At 44.3% G+C, this 19,717-nt stretch overlaps 1 protein-coding gene and 1 non-coding gene across 10 annotated transcripts in view; one reads left to right on the top strand and one right to left on the bottom strand.

Moving 5' to 3' along the window:
• The window catches only part of Rapgef2 (Rap guanine nucleotide exchange factor 2), a 221,672-nt gene that overhangs the window by 71,982 nt on the left and 129,973 nt on the right, over positions 1-19,717 (top strand). For all 9 annotated transcript variants that reach the window (NM_001428994.1, XM_087623058.1, XM_087623041.1 and 6 more), the window contains 1 exon segment: positions 12,192-12,275. In NM_001428994.1, the coding sequence (NP_001415923.1) occupies positions 12,192-12,275 (84 nt within the window).
• On the bottom strand, positions 11,756-11,862 carry LOC120101171 (U6 spliceosomal RNA). Its single transcript, XR_015678675.1, has one exon. It is a non-coding gene; the product is annotated as a U6 spliceosomal RNA (small nuclear RNA).

Below are 19,717 nucleotides of genomic sequence, written 5' to 3'. Positions count from 1 at the left end.
CAACACTACACTGCATTTTCCTCATCTATAGAATGCAAACAGTGTTATTTCTCCAGAGCAAGATGTACATAGTCTTTTGCCCAGCAACTCTACTTCGGGTGCATGCATCTTTACTGAGGGCAGAGGCACCCCTTCCGAGGACATGTGCCTTTCTGAGGGCTTCCCTAAAGAAGGCACAGGAGTGTTAGCTGCTGGGATCATTGTTATTATCGACACTACTTTGATAATTTATGTTTTATTTTGGTCCACCAAGGTTTTAGCTGCTTTAAGGTTCTGTTTACCCTATGCCAGCAATGCCCTACTTTTGTGTCATAGTTTTCACATAAGTCAGCCATATGCCACTGGTCTCCATTTATGTTGAAATTGGAGATAGAGTTGTAGTTCTAATAAAATAGCATTTTTTTTTCCTTCAGAAATTGAGGGCTGAGCTGTAGTTGCAGACATGGTTGCTAATGCCTTAGCCCCAGCAGTGGGGAGGCTGAAATAGGGAAGGAGGAGCAAGAAGGAGGCTAGCCTGGGTTACAAAGTGGCACCCTCCCGGGCAAACAAATAAGCTACACCTAGTAGTTGAAGTTTTACACAGCAGAAGCTGCTTTCTGGTTGGTCCTGCTTTTCAGCTGCCTTGACCTGGTAACATATGCTGACGATTTTACTGTCTTGGGGAAACTAGGGTGAACACTACATCCCTAGGCTGAGCGACCTGTCTGCTGCTGTGATAAATACCCTCATGAGATGTAGCGCAGGGGAGAAGGAGTTTATTTGAGCTCACAGTTCCAGGTTATAGTCCATCCTAGTGGGCAAGCCGCAGTGCCGGGAGCTTGTTGTAGCTGTTGTCACAGCTCCAGTCAAGAGCAGGGAGAAGTGACCGGGTCACTCCCTGTTCATTTGCTCGTGCTTGGTTCCGTACCTCCACTCCTGTATAGTTCAGACCCCCTGCCTAGGCCGTTCTTCCCACATCAATTAGCTCCCTTAAGACAGCTGCCTACACACTACCTAAAGACTATACATGGACTGACCCTGGACTCTGACCCCATAGGTAGCAATGAATATCCTAGTAAGAGCACCAGTGGAAGGGGAAGCCCTGGGTCCTGCTGAGACTGAACCCCCAGTGAACTAGTCTATGGGGGGAGGGCGGCAATGGGGGGAGGGTTGGGAGGGGAACACTCATAAGGAAGGGGAGGGGGGAGGGGGATGTTTGCCCGGAAACCGGGAAAGGGAATAACACTCGAAATGTATATAAGAAATACTCAAGTTAATTAAAAAAAAAAAAAAAAAAAAAAAAAAAAAAGACAGCTGCCTACAGATACCCACAGGCCAACACCACGTTGCAAGTTCCTCACTGAAAGTGAGGTTTTATCAAGACAACAATGAAAGCCAGCTATCGCAGGACCTTAATGAATTTAGAGTTGTCTGTAAAATTTTAATTTGAGGGTTGGGAAGATGAATCCTCAGGTAGAGCACTGGCCATGGAAGCGTGAAGGCCCGAGTTCAAATCACAGAACACCTGTAAACCTGGACACTTCAGTGCACGCCCTGGAATCCCTGCACTCACACTTCAGGATGACGGAGGTGGAGACAGGGAAATCCCCAGAAGCTGGTGGGCCACAAGCAAAACAACAAGAAACTGTTTTCCATACAAGGCAGAAGGCAGGGCAGAACACCCGGGCTTGTGCTCTGACCTCTACATATGCTGTGCAGCCTATGTATATGCTGCATTTGCCTGCATGAAAGTGTGCTTGTGTATCATACACACAAGGTGAAAAACAATAGAAAATTTTAATTTGAAATCAGATACACATTAAAAACTCTTAGAAAAGTAAAAAAATCACAGCATACCATCAAATAAGTGGAAGGCCATCAACTGAGGTGTTTTTGTGACCTAGTTCTTTTTTTTTTTTTTGGAGCTGAGGACCGAACCCAGGGCCTCTACCACTGAGCTAAATCCCCAACCCATGACCTAGTTCTTAATGCTAATCTGCTCTAGCTTTTCCTAACTGGCTGGCTAGCCTCGTCATTTACATTTATGGACAGTTACATTTAAGATGTTTAAAACCTGTATCAAGACGTCAGCCAGTGGAGAAAGTGTGTGCACGCTCGTGCATGCGTGCACACACAGACACGCATGCACACATGTGCGCATGCACATACATTTTTGTATCCTCAGTGTATGCATCTGCCTCAGAGATCCTTTTCCATGTGCAGATCTGTTTGAGTGCTTAGATTTCTAAGTTTTCATAGCACTGGAAGGGTTTAGCTCTGTATTTCAGGAGAGGAAATTGTTGCTCTGTTAAACAGCTGCTGTGGGACCTCTTCAGTCTTGCTAAAGCCTTTTCATTAGAATCTGTAAATGTGCAGTTTAGGGAGACTCAGCTGAGTGCTGTCTGCTTTTAGCAGTCTGTTTGCTTGTCTGCTTGGCTTTTGGGTTTTAGGGCAGGTACCTCTGCATTGCTGTTCTCTTTCTGCTGCTCTTCCTGATTTGGCCTGGGGCCTTACTTCCTTCTCTCCAGTACCTGTTCATCTGCGTCTCTACTGCTTCTGCCTGTCTCCTGCCCCCAGCAGGAAGAGAGTTCCTTTCCCTTACAGAGTGACTCCCATTCTCTGACGCCTTTTTTCTGCCTCTACTTACAGACTGTAAGCTGTCTGAGGTCTCCCATCGTAGAGAAATTTCTTCTTCACCCTCTTCTCCACCTCCAATGATTGCATATGTAGTTTCTCTTTTCTGACTGTGGCCAAGTTTGATTGTACTTTGTAGTCTTTGTAAATTACAACCTAAGTACTCCATCTACTATTTTATATTGAGTTGCTTTACCTCTCTTGGAAGAAGGCACGGCCTCCTTTCCTTTCTTACCTAGAAATATATAACTGCTACTTGGAAACGTCTCCTTTGCTTAAGTTTTAAGACTTTTCACACATGCTTACATGAATACAAACAAAATGCCAAAAGCAAGATTTTAATTTATTTGAAAAAATAGTCATGTTATCGTTAACAAATTAGCTTTCGCATAGACGAAGCTATTCATCTGCAAGCTGGCGTGTCTTTTGTAGGTATTTTTGCCTTCCGTTTTCTGTGAAACTGCCAAGTGAGTAAAAGCCATGATAAAATGTTCATGGAGTGATGAGGCTTACCTCATGTGTGCATTCGGATCACTGTGGACTGGGAATGCTGAAGCCAGTTTGTACACACAGGGGGGGCTTGAGTTAGGTCTGTAGGTGTGTGCAGGCTATCTCTAACCTTTCTGAGAGCTGAATTACTCCAGGCGAGGACAGGGTTCTTGGGAGGATGAAATTATAGTGTGTAAATCACTGCCCCTTAGCAGGTCCCAAGTCAATTTTTGGGTTTGATGGATTGTTTAAATTTGATTGTTCCTCAAGCCCTTGGATGTGTCCCTCTGCAGAGTGTAGCTGCTTCATTGATTTGATTTACTGTAATACATATGCAGCTTCTATCACATTTGTTGAAGAAGTACCCACTGAGTAACTTCATGATTCCTAGCGCGATGCTCGTTTCGTTTTCAAGTGACTTCTGTTAGTTTAATGGCAGCATGAACCATGGAATGTCTGGCTTCGTTAGTTCAGTATCTAATATTGTTCACTCTGCTGTTTGAGCACTCGGTGTCTGCTTTGTCCCCCTGCATTTTCAATATACAACTGAAAATCGTAGTCTTCTTAGTTCTTTCTGATGTGGATTTCAAACCTGTCACTTAGGAGCTTTCACTGGAGAATCAGGATTTTGAGGAAAGCGAACCCTGCAGTGATGCCTCTGTTCGTTTGGTTAGTTAGATTCATTCATTCATTCATTCATTCATTCATTCATTCATTCATTCATTCACTTTTGAGACAAGGCGCCGTTCTGCAGCCTGCACGCGATTCTCGGACTCCAGGCTGACCTCAGACCTGCAGTAACCATCTTGCCTCAACTGTCTGAGTGCTGGAAACACGGATGTGTCACTCCCAACATTTGCTTCAGCTGTTAAAACTGAAGTTATTTCCTTACAGTTTAGCACTTTGGGGAAACAGGAATTACCTTTTAAATGTTATTTTTATATCATGGGCATTAAGATTTACATCTATTTTAGTAGAAAGTGGAATCTAAAGTTGTTTTTTTTAGCTCTATTTAATAGGGTTTTTTTTTTTCCTGAAATACATAAATAACTGTATGTAATGAAATGATGTTTGCAAGTGTATTTTTTTTTTTTTTCCTTTGGCTTGATCAGTTGCTTGGCTGTGTGGCAACAGCTTTAATGATTGAGCTTTAGCCTGCCTCATTAACTACACAAAAGTAACTGATACAGATTTTTATCTTTGAGTTCATAGCTTAAAATCTTAATCAAAGGAGCAAAAGAAACACAGTTATCAAACTTTGTAATAAACAGTAATCGACACACGGCTGTGAAAAAGATGGAAATTGCTGTGTATCTGGGAGGCCATCTGCATGCTGGCAGGCAGCCAGGGCTAGAACTTTCTAATTCACAGGAAGCCCTCCCAGCTCCAGCAGGAGCAAGTGTGGTTGGAAGAGCCTCTAGGGTTCTTGGTCTTGAAAACCCTTTGACAGGAGTCGTCTCAGGACGATTTCTTGTAGATAAGGGAAGTATTTTTTCACACCCCCCCTTCTCCCCATCATGTATTTGAGAGTACAAGTCTAAGCTGGTCAGACCAGAAGCACAGTGAGCAGAATGCAGGCTCCTGGCTTTCTTTAGGGCTTCAATGAAGGGGCGGAGAAGGCAGTCAAGCAAGCAGGTGCTCTTCTGGTTTTGGGAGCCATTGTCTCCCCTTGCTGTGGGACCCTTTAGATTGATGTCTGCTTTTCCCCGGGTGCCAGCAGCTTGTGGTTATGGTCTTACGTCAAGGGCAGCACAACGTGTTTGCTTTCTGGTGTCTCCCACATTGATACATGGTCATAGTTGTGCCATATGATGGGGGAATATGATGCATGTTTCTTCCTGCTCTGATTCCCAGATGTGACACACTCCCTGGCTTCACTTTCTGCTGTCTCCTGGTCTGACTTCAATGCCCACTGAAGTAAAGAGAGGCTTCCTGGATCCCTCTTGCTGGTGCTATGGCCCTGTGACACTTTGCTTGGAGAGCTCTGGACTCTGTTCAGCTACTGTGACTCTCTCTACCTGTCACTTTCTCTGGCCAGCAGTGTTGAGCTGAAGGCTGTGTAAGCCTCTTGGTCTTGTATTCTCACCGTCCTCCCCTGACACCTACCCTCTTCGCTCCCAGCCTGTGTGTCAATACCTCACTGTCATTAGGAAAACTTGCTGATTGGCCTCTCCTTACATTTTCACATTGTATTAGCTGGTCAGTAGAGTTTTCAGAAGTTACTTTCTGGCCTGATAATGATTGGTCCTCCTCCCCACCCACACTTGATCAATTTAAAGAAATAGTGTTACTGTTTCAACATCCCCAGTGCTCTAGCAAGGCACACTCTCGTGTAGAGACACTGCCACCATGTGGATCCGGAGGATATTGCGATGATGTTCTTTGAGCAGACTTTGGCTTGGATGAGGAATTGCTCCTTATTGTTCTGTTCGTTAAGAATATCCCTAAAGGACCTGCAGAACAGTTTAGTTAGTAAAGGTGCTTGTTGCCAAGGCTGACAAAATCCAAGTGACTCTCCCAGGACCCTCATAGCAGAAGGAGAGGATCTGCTTCTGTAAGGAGGATCTGCTACTATAAGTCGTCCTCCATGCACCATGCACCATGGTGCCCTCCTCTAATAAATAAATCTATATAATTAAATACTTTAAAAATGAGGCCTGTTTTAAAAACAAGCAAACAAGCAAACAAACATTCTAACTAGCTGTTGCAGGGCTTTTGCAGACCTGCTTATAGTTAAATCAGACACGAGAGTTCTGTATAGTTTAAAGCCGTTGGCCTTTTGCTGGGACAGCTCTCAGCTAGCTTCTAATGTGGCAGTTCTGCCATCCCATCTCCCGGTGTGCTTCCCACCGTCTGTGCACAGCTCCACGCTGCCGGTTGGTCTGTTTCCTTCCATGTCTCTATCCACTCTCCCGTGCTGCTTTCATTGCCTCCTGCATCCCTGGCTGCCTGGACGGTTCCTCACTTCCTGCCCCAGCTCTTTATTATAACCAGTTAACAGTAACACAACAGCTGGGTCATCTCTTTGGTCGCCTAAGGCATCGAGGGCTGCCTGATCTTCATCTTGTGGCAGGTATGGAAGGACACTCACAGATAAAAAACCTAGACAAGGGCCATACAAATGACAGTGCCAAAATCCTGCCAGCACTTAGCTCTGTGCAGGCACAGTGATCAACAGTTGACAGTACAGAGACACACCTTAATGCAGTGCAAGGACGGTTACCCCAACTACCAGCAGTCAGGTGTCGAGTGCACGCATTGACAGGGCTGACGGCTTAGAGTCGTAATGGGGAAAATACTGAGTGATTACTTGCTACCTTGGTGACTGTGCCAGGCGAACTCAGGGAAGCTTGGAGAGAGTGACTCGCTCTACCAGAGAGATGCTCAGCCACTCAGAGGAACTCGAATGGTGATAAAAACCTATCCTAGAAAAGGTACTGTTGAAAGCAGACACAGTTTTCTTCAGAGACTGTGAGGAATAGGTAGAAAGTGCTGTGGTGCGTGTGAGCTGTCAGCCAGCTGGACAGAGGCAGTGAAGAGAGTTAGCGTGTTTTTTCTTCCAGTGTCAGCTGGCAAAGCTAAACTGATTTAAACTGTTGTACTAAAACTGATGTAACTTTGAAAAGAAGCTGGTGATGCTTGTCTTCGAGATTGAGGACCTAGAACTGTAGAATTTAACTTCATTAGCATCATGCAGTCAACAGGAGAGACAGTACCACCACCCTGGAGCTTTCTGCCTGCACCCTGGTGCCATTTCTCCCTGCACGGGTTCTGCTCAGGGGATTGGATGCTGTTCCATAGAGCCGCGATTATGACACATGCGTGTCATGGTCTCGACTACCTGGGTGTTCACGGTGGGTATTGGTATTCCTCAGTCAGAACACGGTTCTGCTCAGCGGGAGGGGCCATGTCTCAGTCAGGACTGCTATTGCTGTGATGAAACACCATGACCAAAAAGCGAATCGGAGAGGAAAGAGTTTATTTGGCTTACGCTTCTGGATCATAGTCCATCACTGGAAGAAGTCTGGACAGGAACCGAAGCAAGGCAGGAACCTGGAGGCAGGAGCTGGTGCAGAGGCCATGGAGGGGTGCTGCTTACTGGCTTGCTCCCCACGGCTTGGTCTGCCTGCTTTCTTACAGAACCCAGGACCAGCAGCCCAGGAATATCCCCACCCACAATGGGCTGGGCCCTCTCTTGTTAATCATTAATTTGAAAAAAATACCTTACAGCTGGAGATTATGAAGACATTTTCTCAGTTGAGGTTCCCTTCTTTCAGACAGGCTCGAGCTTGTGTTGTGTCGACCTGGGGCTCACCAGCACAGGCCATGCCAGTGTAGTTGGAGGAAGAGATAAAGCTTAGAGTGAGGCATCACTAGGAGGGCAGGGGAAGAGTATACGTAGAATGGTATAGGTGCTTTGGGGTTCAGAGTTCCATACATAGAGATGGAGGGTGGCACAAGCAGCAGGCCTCCTGACAGAGTGGCAGAGTTCTCATTGGAGCAGCCTGGGAAGCAGTCACCACACTGTGGCTCATGTTAAAGCACAGTGGAGAATGAGGTAATATCATCCCAGTTATGGACTTAACAACGAAGTTTGGCTGAGCATGGGACAGGTCAGGTCATCTACAGTTGGCTTGGATTGGATTATTCTGCAAGGTGTCATGATTGGTTTGTGATCTCCTTACATTTTGTTTTGCTGGGCTTTATTATTCCCCTCCCCGTTGATGGCAAATAAAGCCAGGGACCTGTTAGGAAAGCCAGGGACCTGTTAGGACGTCTGGCCAACTCCCAGGCTTTGTGGCTATTATTTTGTTCATTGCAGGATGGGATGTGTTGGAATCCAATGCGGGGACCAATGTAGCTCTTATTCTTTGACCCTTCTGCAAACTGCTAGTCTTCCCAGAGAGTACATTCAGAGAGATGTCAGAGACTTGTAACTGGTGACTTTGCTATTTGAGGCTCTTTAGTCTTTGTTTGTGGTTCCTTTTCTGCCCATCACTGTTGGTTCCCACTTGCTGTTACTTAGACTTGGTCAGGCAAGGTTCTTTCACAATAGCTTTTGCCTTTTACAACCCTTGCACATGGCTCTCAGCTCATCATTTTAAAACCTAAATGTCAAATTGCATGGATACTGACAGCAGGCTAGCTTTTCTTTGCCTTTTATTTGCTACTGGGGCTCCATGCTGAGATCTTTGATGAAGAGCCTGTCTAGGATATTTGTTTTACAGATACTTCAATCAACTGCCCATTAAATGATCAGAAACTAGGAAATTGAGTGGGGGCAGATAATCTAGAAATTTAGCATTGTGGATAATTCATGAAATTTCAGAGTAACTGGATCAGTTCAGAAAACAATGGCATAGTTACGACTGCTACTACTACTGCTTGTACCGTCCATCTTCTGTTAACTAGATTCATTGCCAGTGTGTGTCCAGGAGAGATTTTGCTTTTATTTTGTACGTATGTCCATCTATACTGAATGAACATTGTTCTTACAACTCTAGTTTCATTTTTATTTTTATTTTTTATTTATTTTTTTTCTTTTTTCTTTTTTTCAGAGCTGGGGACCGAACCCAGGGCCTTGCGCTTGCTAGGCCCTACCACTGAGCTAAATCCCCTAGTTTCATTTTTAAAAAGCAAACTTTTCACTTCACACAAGTAGAAGTAAGAAGCTCTAGTAACAGCTGCCCTAGGCATCTACGGTGAGATAGGAGACAAGCATGGTCGGTGCCGTGCTTTGTGAGACTCAAGAGGGTCTAACAGAAACAGATTTTTGGACATGGCATTTCGCATCAGGGAATTTTCAGAGTGGAAAGTGAACATATTCCGTAGAGAGTGGATAGCAAACACAAAGGAGGATTTGTTTCTAGCTCACACTCTTTCTAGAACATCTTTAAAATAGAATGTACTATTTTGTATTCCTAGTTATTATTAGCTTACTATAGTAAAACCTCAAATCCTAAGAGGGACAGTACCACAGTAAAGGCATCTTGTCTATCTTGGCACAGAGCAAGTGGCTAGTATACTCAGTAAGTATTCTCTGATTGAATAATCTCTTCAAATGCTTCCTCAGAAAAGATGGCTTCTGTGGGCTAGCCTCAGATTCTCCTGGGAAGATAGCAACGTCATTTGCAGAGGACACTGCACATGATGCCTTTGAGTTCTGTCATTGCGACAAAACAGATAAACAGCAAGAGGAAGGCTCATTTTGTCTCACAGTTGCTCACAGCCACTGCTTATGGGTCTGCTGTGAGGCATAGTACATCCTGGTGAGGAATGGTGACTGAGGAAACTGCTTCCTCTATGGTGGCAAGAAACAGAGAAAATGAGTCGCACAGCTCCTTTCAAGGATAAAATCCCTGGGACCTAATGTCCTCTCTCTATGCCCCAGAATTAAAGGTTTCGTTACTTCCCAGTAGTAGCCCCTGGGGCTCACAACCAAGCCTCCAACACACGGGCCATGAAAGGATGCCTACCTGAACTGGGACAGGGCCTGTCAGACAAATTCAAATCGGTGGTGATTGAGACCCATTTTCTCCTTTTCATACCCTTAAGTCTGTTCCATAGATTTCCTGATAGGAAGAGTCAACCTAATTACAGGTAATCAGTGGCTATTCATGGAGCTCTAATACTTGCTGTCAAGGTTCTTCATCTGCTTTGAGCACAGGTTGCCTGTCAATTGGTGTGTACTCTGTGATAGGTGACAGGGGAACGGAGTTGACAAACTTCACACTCACTTTGTATTGATTTGTCTTTAGAGATGACAGATTTGAAATCACCGAAAAGCCAACTTTCACAGTTGCGTTCTCCCTGTCACCACAGACCTTGGTGTCATATGTCATGCTTTTACAAGATGGAATAATTATTATTTGTATGCAGTTGTCATTGTAATTTAATCCCGTTGATTTGCCTAAGGCTATGTATATGGGGATAAACCTTAATGTCTTATGTTTTCAAGATTTGCTTTCCCTTGGGGCTGGAGAGAAGGCTCCATTGGTTAAGAGCACTGTACACTCTTCCAAAGGTCATTGGTTCAGTTTCCAGCCTGGCAGGTCACGTTTGCGTGTGATTCCAGTTCCAGAGGATCCAACATCTTCAGGTCTCTACAGGCACCAGGCACACATGTAGTAGTGCATAGACATATATGCAGGCAAAAGGCCCATACTGTTAAATAATTTAAAAAAAATTTAAAGCTTAAAACAAAAAATTCATTTCTCTGTGACAGATTAAAATATAATTACAAACCTCCCCCCTCCTTTCTAATACAGTGCTTTTATTTTTTGTTATCAGAAAATGTTGAGACTAGTTTTGAACCTTGTAAATGGTAGTCCTTTTACTTGGCACAGACCAGAAGGTAGTATATAACACAGTTGTCTTCTGTTGAGGAAGGTGTGATGGTTAGCATTGTCACTTTGGTACTACTTACGCTCCGGATTACTTAACACCCCCTCCCCACAACTGTGCGCGCTTAGATAGAAATGACTACCACTAGGGGGCTGCCTTGAGTCAGGCAGAGACATCTGTACAGTGGAGTCTTCCCATAGTAGAGATACTGTCCACAAATTCTTAAGGCTGTACTGTTTCCATTTCCTTTTTTGATAAGAGGAAGTAAGCAGCTGTCTAGCTACTGCACAAATGTACATGAAGACACTCAGAGAATACTGTGTGATGGAGAAGTCTGGGAAAAAGGTACACAGGGAAAAGCTTGAATGGACTGAGTTCCATGAAAGTTTGTGGGTTTGTATTATTTTTAGTGTCTTAGGGTTTCATTGCTGTGAACAGACACCATGACCAATGCAAGTTTTATAAAGGACAACATTTAGTTGGGGCTGGCTTACAGCTTCAAAGGATCAGTTCATTATCATCAAGGCAGAAGCATGGCAGCATCCAGGCAGGCATGGTGCAGAAGGAGCTGAGAGGTCTACATCTTCATCCAAAGGAAGCCAGGAACAGATTCAACATCCTCAGGTGGCTAGGAGGAGGGTCTCCAAGCCCACCCCCACAGTGACACACCTGTTCCACACCTTTCAATAGTGCCACTTCCTGGGCCAAACATATGCAAACCATCACAATTGGTAATCATTTTATTCCTTTACATTTCAAATTATATCCCCCTTCCCTGTTACCCCTCCACAACCCTGCCATCCCATCCCCCCCCTTCCCCCTCCACATTGCCTCTGTGAGGGTGCTCCTCTACCCACTCACCCACTCCTGCCTTATCCTCCTACACTGGGGCATCAAGCCTCCACAGGACCAAGGGCCTCTCCACCCACTGATGTCAGACAAGGCCATCCTCTACTACATATGCAGCAGGAGCCATGGATCCCTCCATGTATACTCTTTGGTTGGTGGTTTAGTCCCTGGGATCTTTGTGGGGGTCTGGTTGGTTGATATTGTTGTTCTTCCTATGGGATTGTAAACTCCTGCTCTTTCAATCCTTCCCCTATTTCATCCCCTGTGGTCCCCAAGCTCAGTCAAAGGCTAGTTGTGAACAACTGCATCTGTATTGGTCAGGCTCTGGCAGAGCCTCTCATGGGACAGCTATACCAAGCTCCTGTCAGCAAGCACTTTTTGGCATCAGCAATAGTGTCCGGGGTTGGTGTCTGCAGATGGGACGGTTCCCTGGGTGGGGCGATCTTTGGATGGCCTTTCCAAAAACACGGAACACTTCATGAATTTGCCTGTCATCTTTGCACAGGGGCCATGCTAATCTTCTCTGTATCATTCCAATTTCAGTGTATGTGCTGCCCAAGTGGGCACAAGTTTGTGGTTTTTGTTGTTTGTTTCACTGAGACAAATGAAAGTATTTCCTACTCAAGAAATTAGAAAGATAAACAAAACCTGAAATGACAGGTGCTGATAGATCTAAGGAAAATTAAAAGCATTTAAATAAAGCAGTGAGTATCAGTATTAGTGACAGCAGTATTAAGAGTGCCTCTGGTATTTCAGTAATGGTGTTTTAGTATGTTGTATGCTGTTGCCTTTTGTGACTCTGCGTACAGTAGCGTGGATTGCTATACCATCTGCTGTATGCTTTGATCTTTGTTGCTGTGGATTGTCCTTGATTTCTGTTGTCTTTTTTTTTTCAGTCCTGATGATATTGGCACCTGCTGGTATATACTTCTTTCTGGTTCCGTGTTCATTAAGGAGTCCATGTTTCTTCCGAGAAGCAGGTATGGTGTAGACACAATGCCCTGATCTTGAAGCTCTTTCTGCAGAACTGGTTTATTTTGCTACTGATACAGTCCACCGATACAAAGCAAGGCAGTACTTTGGTCTTGTTACACATATGATTTTTTTAAAATGCCCGTTCTATGTCATAAATACTGTTCTAATTTCCTTAGCGAGGGATGAGTGAAAACATGGTGACATGAAAAATTGTTAAATGACTATGCCAGCTGTTTTGGGACATTTTTGATCATAGCACATAACATTAGTTTCACGTCAGCTTTGGTAAAGAAGAACTAACCTACGGGAAACAGTGATAAACATCTAAGATAGCAAGGGATGTTCATTGAGACCACAAGGGACGAGAGTGAAGCCAGGAGCTGTCTTTGACTTCACCGTCTCTGAGGACCATATGGCCTCTTGGTTTTGCATCTGTGTGGATTGGCTTTGTGCTTCCTCTCCCCATGACATTGGCATGTGTATGATGACTGTTGATTTATGACTTCATGTTGCTAAGACTTATGCTGTTTGACTATTTTCCTTGGATGGTTTAGGGGTTTAGGATGTAATCTGATTGGCTCAGCTGGGGCACATCTGCACCTCTGGTCCAATTAATTATGACCAGAAAGGCTCATCTCCTAAACGTGCCCCACCTGTGGTAAGGTGCGCTACTGAGTTTCAGGAGCGATGCCTTTCTTCCTAATTATGAAGTTGTCATAACTAGCCTTTTATTTGGTTTTCAAACAGATACTTTATGTTACTAATATTTAAACTGATTAAAACACAATCTCATCTTTCTGCAACCTAGGTTTTCTGCAAAAATATTGAACTATATTCTGGTTAAGTTACTTTGAAAGGATTAGTGTAATGTTAAAAATTTATTCTAGAGGCTGGAGAGAACGCTTGCTGATCTTTCAGAGAACCCAGGTTTAATTTAACTTCTGGCACCCATGTTGAGTGTTTCACCTACAACTCTAGCTCCAGGGGATTCAACCCCTCTCTGGCATTCATGGGCACCTGTCCTCACGTGTGCATACATGCACACTGTGTCCTGCATGCCGAAGCCCAGACACACAGACAGCAACAACAACCTGGAAACCTTAGTGTGTTTATTATGTACTGTCCAGGAAGGCGGCATTAACTGTTTTTGGAAGGAGGTCTCTGTAGGGGAGCAGCCTCGGGTTTGTAGTCCCCTGGAAGGAGCCAGCCACAGTTGCTAACTTTTGCACACACTGGTCCATTGTTTATGAACACTTTTGCTTGGATCAGAAGGCTTTGCCAGCTCCCACTAGTCTGAGGCATTGGCTCTTGTCAATAACACATTCATTCAGGACATTATACACTCATTATACACTCATTTAAAGCTTCCTCTGCTCCCCACACTCACACACAGGTGGCATGCACATTCATATAAATAGTGAGTCTTGAAAATTTTATTTTACAGATGTGAACTTTTTTTCCCATAAAATTCAGACCCGGCAAACCTTGGAGAGAGGTGGTTTTACACTGTATACTAAGGCTGGCCTGGAGGAGGTGACAGGAAGGGGCGGGGCTTGCCTTGGAGGCCAGAGATGTAGTAAAAGATTGTGAGGTACGCATGCCTCTTTGGTTTCTGCTTCCCAGGGTCAGACTGGCAAGCTTTATTCTTTTGAGAAAGTGATGCAGTCTGGCAGGAAGTCTGTTTGCTTTCTGTTCTTACAGGAGTCTTAGTGCCCTCACAGCACAGGTTGTAATAGTAATGTTATGGTAATAAGTGATTTAGACAAACAACTGTTGTACTGTACCCGATTCACCAGGAACCATTGGAAACACTTTGCTGTGTTGAGCCTTTGGATCTCACTGTTTTCTTTCGCATAGCGTTGCACAGGCAAGCGTGCTTTGGTTGTGTAGTGATTTATATCAGCCTAGGTGCTTGTGGGTTCTAGGAGTAACTCTACGGGTTCTTCTCCCAGAGGAAAGACAGATAGTTTAGTATCCTGTTTTTCAAACACATGTATGGCATTTCATCCCTCCAAGTCCCTGTCTGACTTACATTTCTAAACTTGTACAGGAGAATCCAGGTTGAGCTGTAGGATATTTGTAAAAATTATGTGATTTTTGGTGTAAAAAGAAATTACAAACAAACTTTATACATTTTCAGTGGAAAAGGAATTGGTTCCAAGATGGTCATTCTTTAATGTTCTAATGTTTTCATTCTGAATTTCATTGTGCATGTGTATGCACGGGTGTTCATGTAAGAGCGCTCTTTACATATAACTTTCCACCCTGCTTATTATTGATTAAAGAATGTGTGTATGTAAATGAATGTTGCTTCATAACATTAAAACATCTTTATAAAGGGTTACCCTTGATATCTTTCAGTGTCTGTAACTTTCCACATTTTAGTTCAGTAATTATGAATGGTAAATTTTAAATTTTTACCACGAGCCCTGCTGTGACGAGTGTGATTTGGAATTCATGCATGCGGAAGGATACTGATAGAGCCTTCAACTATGCAGTCATCTCGGTGAGCTGTCTGCTGCACAAATGAGACGAAGCTCTAGAGTACAGGGGGAGCCTGCGATGGCATCTTACCAGCCACCATCAGTCAAGTGACAGCTTGTTCCAGCTCCTGGAAGGAACCCAGTGTTCAAGAAGGCTGCTGCTGTGCAAGCACGAGGACTTGCAGTTCAGACCTGTTCCGTGAGCACATGGGCTCCGAGTATTCTCAAGGATGACAGAAGTTACTCTCTCTCTGGCTGCATGTCAAATGCTTGTGAGTCAGGGTTTTAATGGGATGAAGGGACAGTCTTTAGACTGAGTGACAGGCCAGAGCTATATATAGGCCATTCCTTCATGCTGCACCTGGTGGCATTTGCTCTGCCCGACTTGTTTGTTTCCTTGGGTGATGTTGCCTTAGGAATAGTTCTGAGGTGGTTTTAACAGGAAAGAGTCAGTGTGTTGGAGCCATAATAAAGGTTGCCGCAGAGATTCATGGATAGTTCTCTCTCTAGAAAGCACTGAGGTTCAGTGTGGAGGAGACGCTGATAGCAGCCCGGTTTTTATGAACTTAGTTTTCAATCAGTTCTACTCACCTTTTAAAGTCGTATCCTTTATAATGCGGAGCAGTCGGTATACAGACATGCCCTTTCCTGTTTGTGCTGTGCTCAACGTAGAGGTTGTGAGCTCTAAGGAATGAGCCCATTAACCCTTGAGCCATTGACCTTAGCACATGGTCGGTGCCAAAAGCAGTGAAGTGAAGGCTAGGAATCAGACTTCCAGTGTATGGGGCTTAGCATCTGATTTACTAGATCAATCTGTTTAGGTGCCCTACGTCTGTAGTAGTGGGCACTGTGTTATCAGTGAAGATCGAGGGCCTCTCTTGTGCTTGTGGGTTACTCCCTCTTACTTTTGACCATGTTTGATGCAGCTCAGAATCTTAATCATGTCTCCATGTTTGTTTTTTGTTTTTTTTAAACTTGAATAAAAACTTGCATTGTGTGCTGCAGAGCCATCTCACAACATCTCATTCCCTGAGTGAACAGGGAAGCCTGTTGTGTTTGGGAACATGAGGGGATTGTATATGAAACATGGACAAAGCTGCCTTGTGTTGTGGACCAGGTGAGCAGTACAGTGGAAACCAGTGGAGAAACTTAGGAGACAGAGACCTTATAGGGTATGCCAACGCCTGTGGCCTAATCAAGGGCAGCTCTTGTTGGAGGTGACTTTAGAGTTGATTTGTAGTTGTTGACAAGTGTTTGCAAAGGAAAGCTGGACTCAGCAAAGCGCACGAGTGATAGCACACAAGGGGCAATGAGGGAAGGCCATCCGAGCACTGCCAGTAGCTTCAGGGAAAGCAAAAGAATGGAGTTTCTCTGTGTGAAGGAGGAGACCAACGTGTGTGTGAAGAAGTGGCAGAAACTTTGCTAGTGGTGGCACTTACTGAGAGGTCTAGTTCACAAGCCTCAGAACTTAGTTGGAAAGCCCATGAAGTTTGTCTCAGGCAGCATTAGCAGGAGATTGAAAGGAGTGTGCAGTGTTTATTTGTACTGTGTTGATTGTGTCCATTTATAATTAGTGCTTTTCTTCACTGATCTCAAACATCTACAATCTTTAAAAATTAAAGTTGTAGTGTAGTCCTCTTAATAATCACATTTCGTATCGGAGCCGACAGCTGTAATGAGGGTAAGTGGAATAACGACATTTAACAGTCCTGAGAGGCTGCAAACACTGTTCTCACTATACTTCATACGCCAGACAGTGCACTGCTTGAGCTGACAGTCGCCAGCACACTGCGCCATAGCTACACGATAATCAATGGCCTGCTCTGAAAACTTGCTAATGTTGGAGAAAGAGGGGGAAGCAGTGGATGCTTCATCCTGTGCTTATGTGATGGAGATTGAAGACACATTTAAATGTTTCATAGGTTTGGCTGCATTTTAAAAAAATTTTTAAAAAAATTACACATTTTTAAAAAATCATGTGACTCTTATTACTTACCCTATTAATCTTATAAATTAAATTAATTAATATGGCATTTAAAAATTAACTCACTAGCATACTATGTTGCAGAGAAGTGGCTTTATTGGGTAGTAAATGTGTCCAAAAGGTATATAGGTATAAGAGAAGTGGGGACTAGGGTTTGGAAAGTTGCGTGTGTGTGTGTGTGTGTGTGTGTGTGTGTGTGTGTGTGTGTGTGTTTGGGTGAGGTTTACCCCCAGGAACTGGTAAAAATCACAATAGTACAAGAATAAAGCATGGAAAGGTAAGACTGATTCTTCAGAGAAATGAGGCATGCAGTAACAACCCCAGACCATCTGAACGCTGTTCTCACTGAGAAGTATCATTGACCCAAAGATTAAGTGAAACAACACTCCAGGAAGCATGGTCGTGCTTGCCTTTAATTCCGGTACTTGGGAGGCACAGGTAGGAGGATCTTTGTGAGTTCGCGGTCAGCTTAGTCTACATACTGAGTTCTAAGATAACCAGAGCTACATAGGGAGACCCTATGTCAAGAAACAATAACAACATCAACAGTGCCAGTGACAACAGCAGCAAGCGAAGTTACGTGTTGACGTACTGCTTACGAGGCCTTTTCTTTTGGTGGAGTGTGGTTGTGTGTGTGCACGCCCACATGCATGGAAGCCAGAGGGTGATTGTCGCTGGCAGCTGGCTCGTATGCTTCAGGCCTCTTGTTTCCTCCACTCCAGCGCTGAAGTTACAGAATCTGCTGCAACTGGCTTCCTATGTGAATAATGCGGTGCCAGTCCCCATGCTGACATGGCAAACGCTTTACCAACTGAGCCGTCGTCTCCCCAGCTCTAACACTTCAATCCTTGTGTGGAATGGCAGCCTCTGCTGTTGGCCGCACTAGGCAGGCTGTACAGAGTTGCTGATTTTAGGCGCATGTCGCACAGTTCATTGTCACATAGCTTTGCTGGAGCAAGTGATTCCAGCTTGTAGTTCGACAGTTAGTGACAGCAGTCAGCTAGGCATGGGGTCAGAGGACTCTCTTTTTAAATTTAAATTGCTCATTTGATCTGTATCTACATTCATAAAAACATGTGTAAAACTGAGTGTGATAGAAATTAAAGTACACATATACATACATAAAAACCGTTTCTTTGTGTGAGTTTGTATGCCGGTCTGCCTCCTGGGTCAGAGCTGTTATCTTATTCCTAACCCAGTGAGTGTTTAACTAGCCAGACTGTATTGCATTAGACTTCATGGATGAAATAGTATTTTTAGCACATATTTATCAAGAATGAGCACTGCATGTATTGTTCTCAAAAAAAAAATCAAACAAACAGAAAAAACCCCCACAAATACCCAAATCAACTAACCAACTCAACAAACAAACACCCCTCCACCCCCACGGTCAAAGTCCTAATCACTCCATAGTGATTATAGAATAGTGTTTCAGCACTTCCTATCTCTGAACCAGAAGTCTCCACAGGATGCCACAGCCCCGCTCCTAGTGATATTCTGACCTCTTCGCCACTCCTCACACCTGCTCTCTGCTGAGTGAGCATGTCCTCTTGGGACAGCTTCAAGTGAGGGGGAGATCTGCACAAAGGTCCTGTTGTCATCAGAGCCAATAATTAAAAAAAAAAGAGAAAAACACTTCTGGAAAGAAAAGGTTAGTTCAGTGTTATAAGGAGATTCGGTAACGCGGGAGCAGAGACGGGGCTTTTGGCTTGGCTTAAGGATGGCAAGAGGCAACCTGGAGAAGGACCAGGAGACTGTTCCTGCTCGTGAACTGAACCAGTGAAAGAGAAAACACCATCCTCAAAAAGAGAAAATGTCTTCATCAAAAGATGCTATTGGGGTGGCTGGAAAGATGGCTCAGAGCTTAGGGGTTTGTTTCCCGGCATCCGTAGTGGCTCATAGATGTCTATAGCTCCAGTTCTGGGGGTTCTGACTCCCTCTCTGGGGTCTGTGTGGACCACATACACGGAGGGAAAACTCCCCGTCCCTTCCATGCAGAACACACTGAAAAAGAACTGTCCCTGTGAAGAGGAGTAGGAAACCCGTCCGTTGTTGGAAACGATCCAGAAGAAGGGCACACGGAAGGGATGCACAGGAGAGAATATGGAGCTGGGAAAACGTGTGATTGTGTGCATGTGTCCATTCGGGCATGTGTATATGCTTTTGGGAAGTGTTTCCCCTTGTTTTTTAGGCTTAAAGTGAAAGTTTATGGTTTGGGAGTTCACTATTTGGAAGTCCTGAAAAGGGGTGGTGCCAAAAATATAGCAGTCACTTAAAAATGAAGTTTGTTGAATCCTATAGATTCAGAATTGTCCATTCTGTCCCCTCTCTACAAGTTAAACATATTTGTAGCACTATTATGGTAACATTCTCTTGGGGGTGGGGCACATTTCATTGACTCACGGCTTTATTTAATGCCAGGGTTACGTGGAGAAGTTGCAGCAAGATGGCAGGCTATTAAGAGGGTAGTGAGAGAGCTCAGCTCCTGGAGTTGCTTAAGCCCTCCAGCCAGGATTCAAACCTCACTAGTACACATAGTAATAATAAATACAAGTTTGAAACAAAACTGAATGAAGTAGGAAAATGGAAGAGAGGGCCCAGGGGAGCTCACAGGAAGGTTTGTGTTTGCTGTGTGTTGAATGTCCTGCCAAGCGCCAGTTAGCTTACTGTGCTCATTACAGTTAGTTTGGTGCATAGACAGGGATGGCTTCTCTTGGTGAGAACCTTGGGGCACAGACCCAGGGCGGTTCTGTAGCAGCAGCGTTCAGGCTGTTTGTCTTCCCTGGTCATTCTTAGCTATGGCTTCCAAAGGTGCTGCAAAGCTTTGGTTTCATGTCTTTAACTTAAATCTCAAGGCAAGAAGAAAGGAAGAAATTCAACTTTCCCAAGATGGATGCTGAAGCCAGACGCCTTAAACAAAGTGCAGGCCCCCCAGGATGGCGGGCTATGTAGTTGGGTAGTTTTCAGTGACACGTGGCTA

This window comes from Rattus norvegicus, chromosome 2, assembly GCF_021556685.1.
Source record: "Rattus norvegicus strain SHRSP/BbbUtx chromosome 2, alternate assembly SHRSP_T2T, whole genome shotgun sequence".
NCBI lineage: Eukaryota > Metazoa > Chordata > Mammalia > Rodentia > Muridae > Rattus > Rattus norvegicus.
The sequence above is the reverse complement of the archived record's forward strand: the minus strand, read 5'-3'. Positions and strand labels throughout refer to the sequence as shown.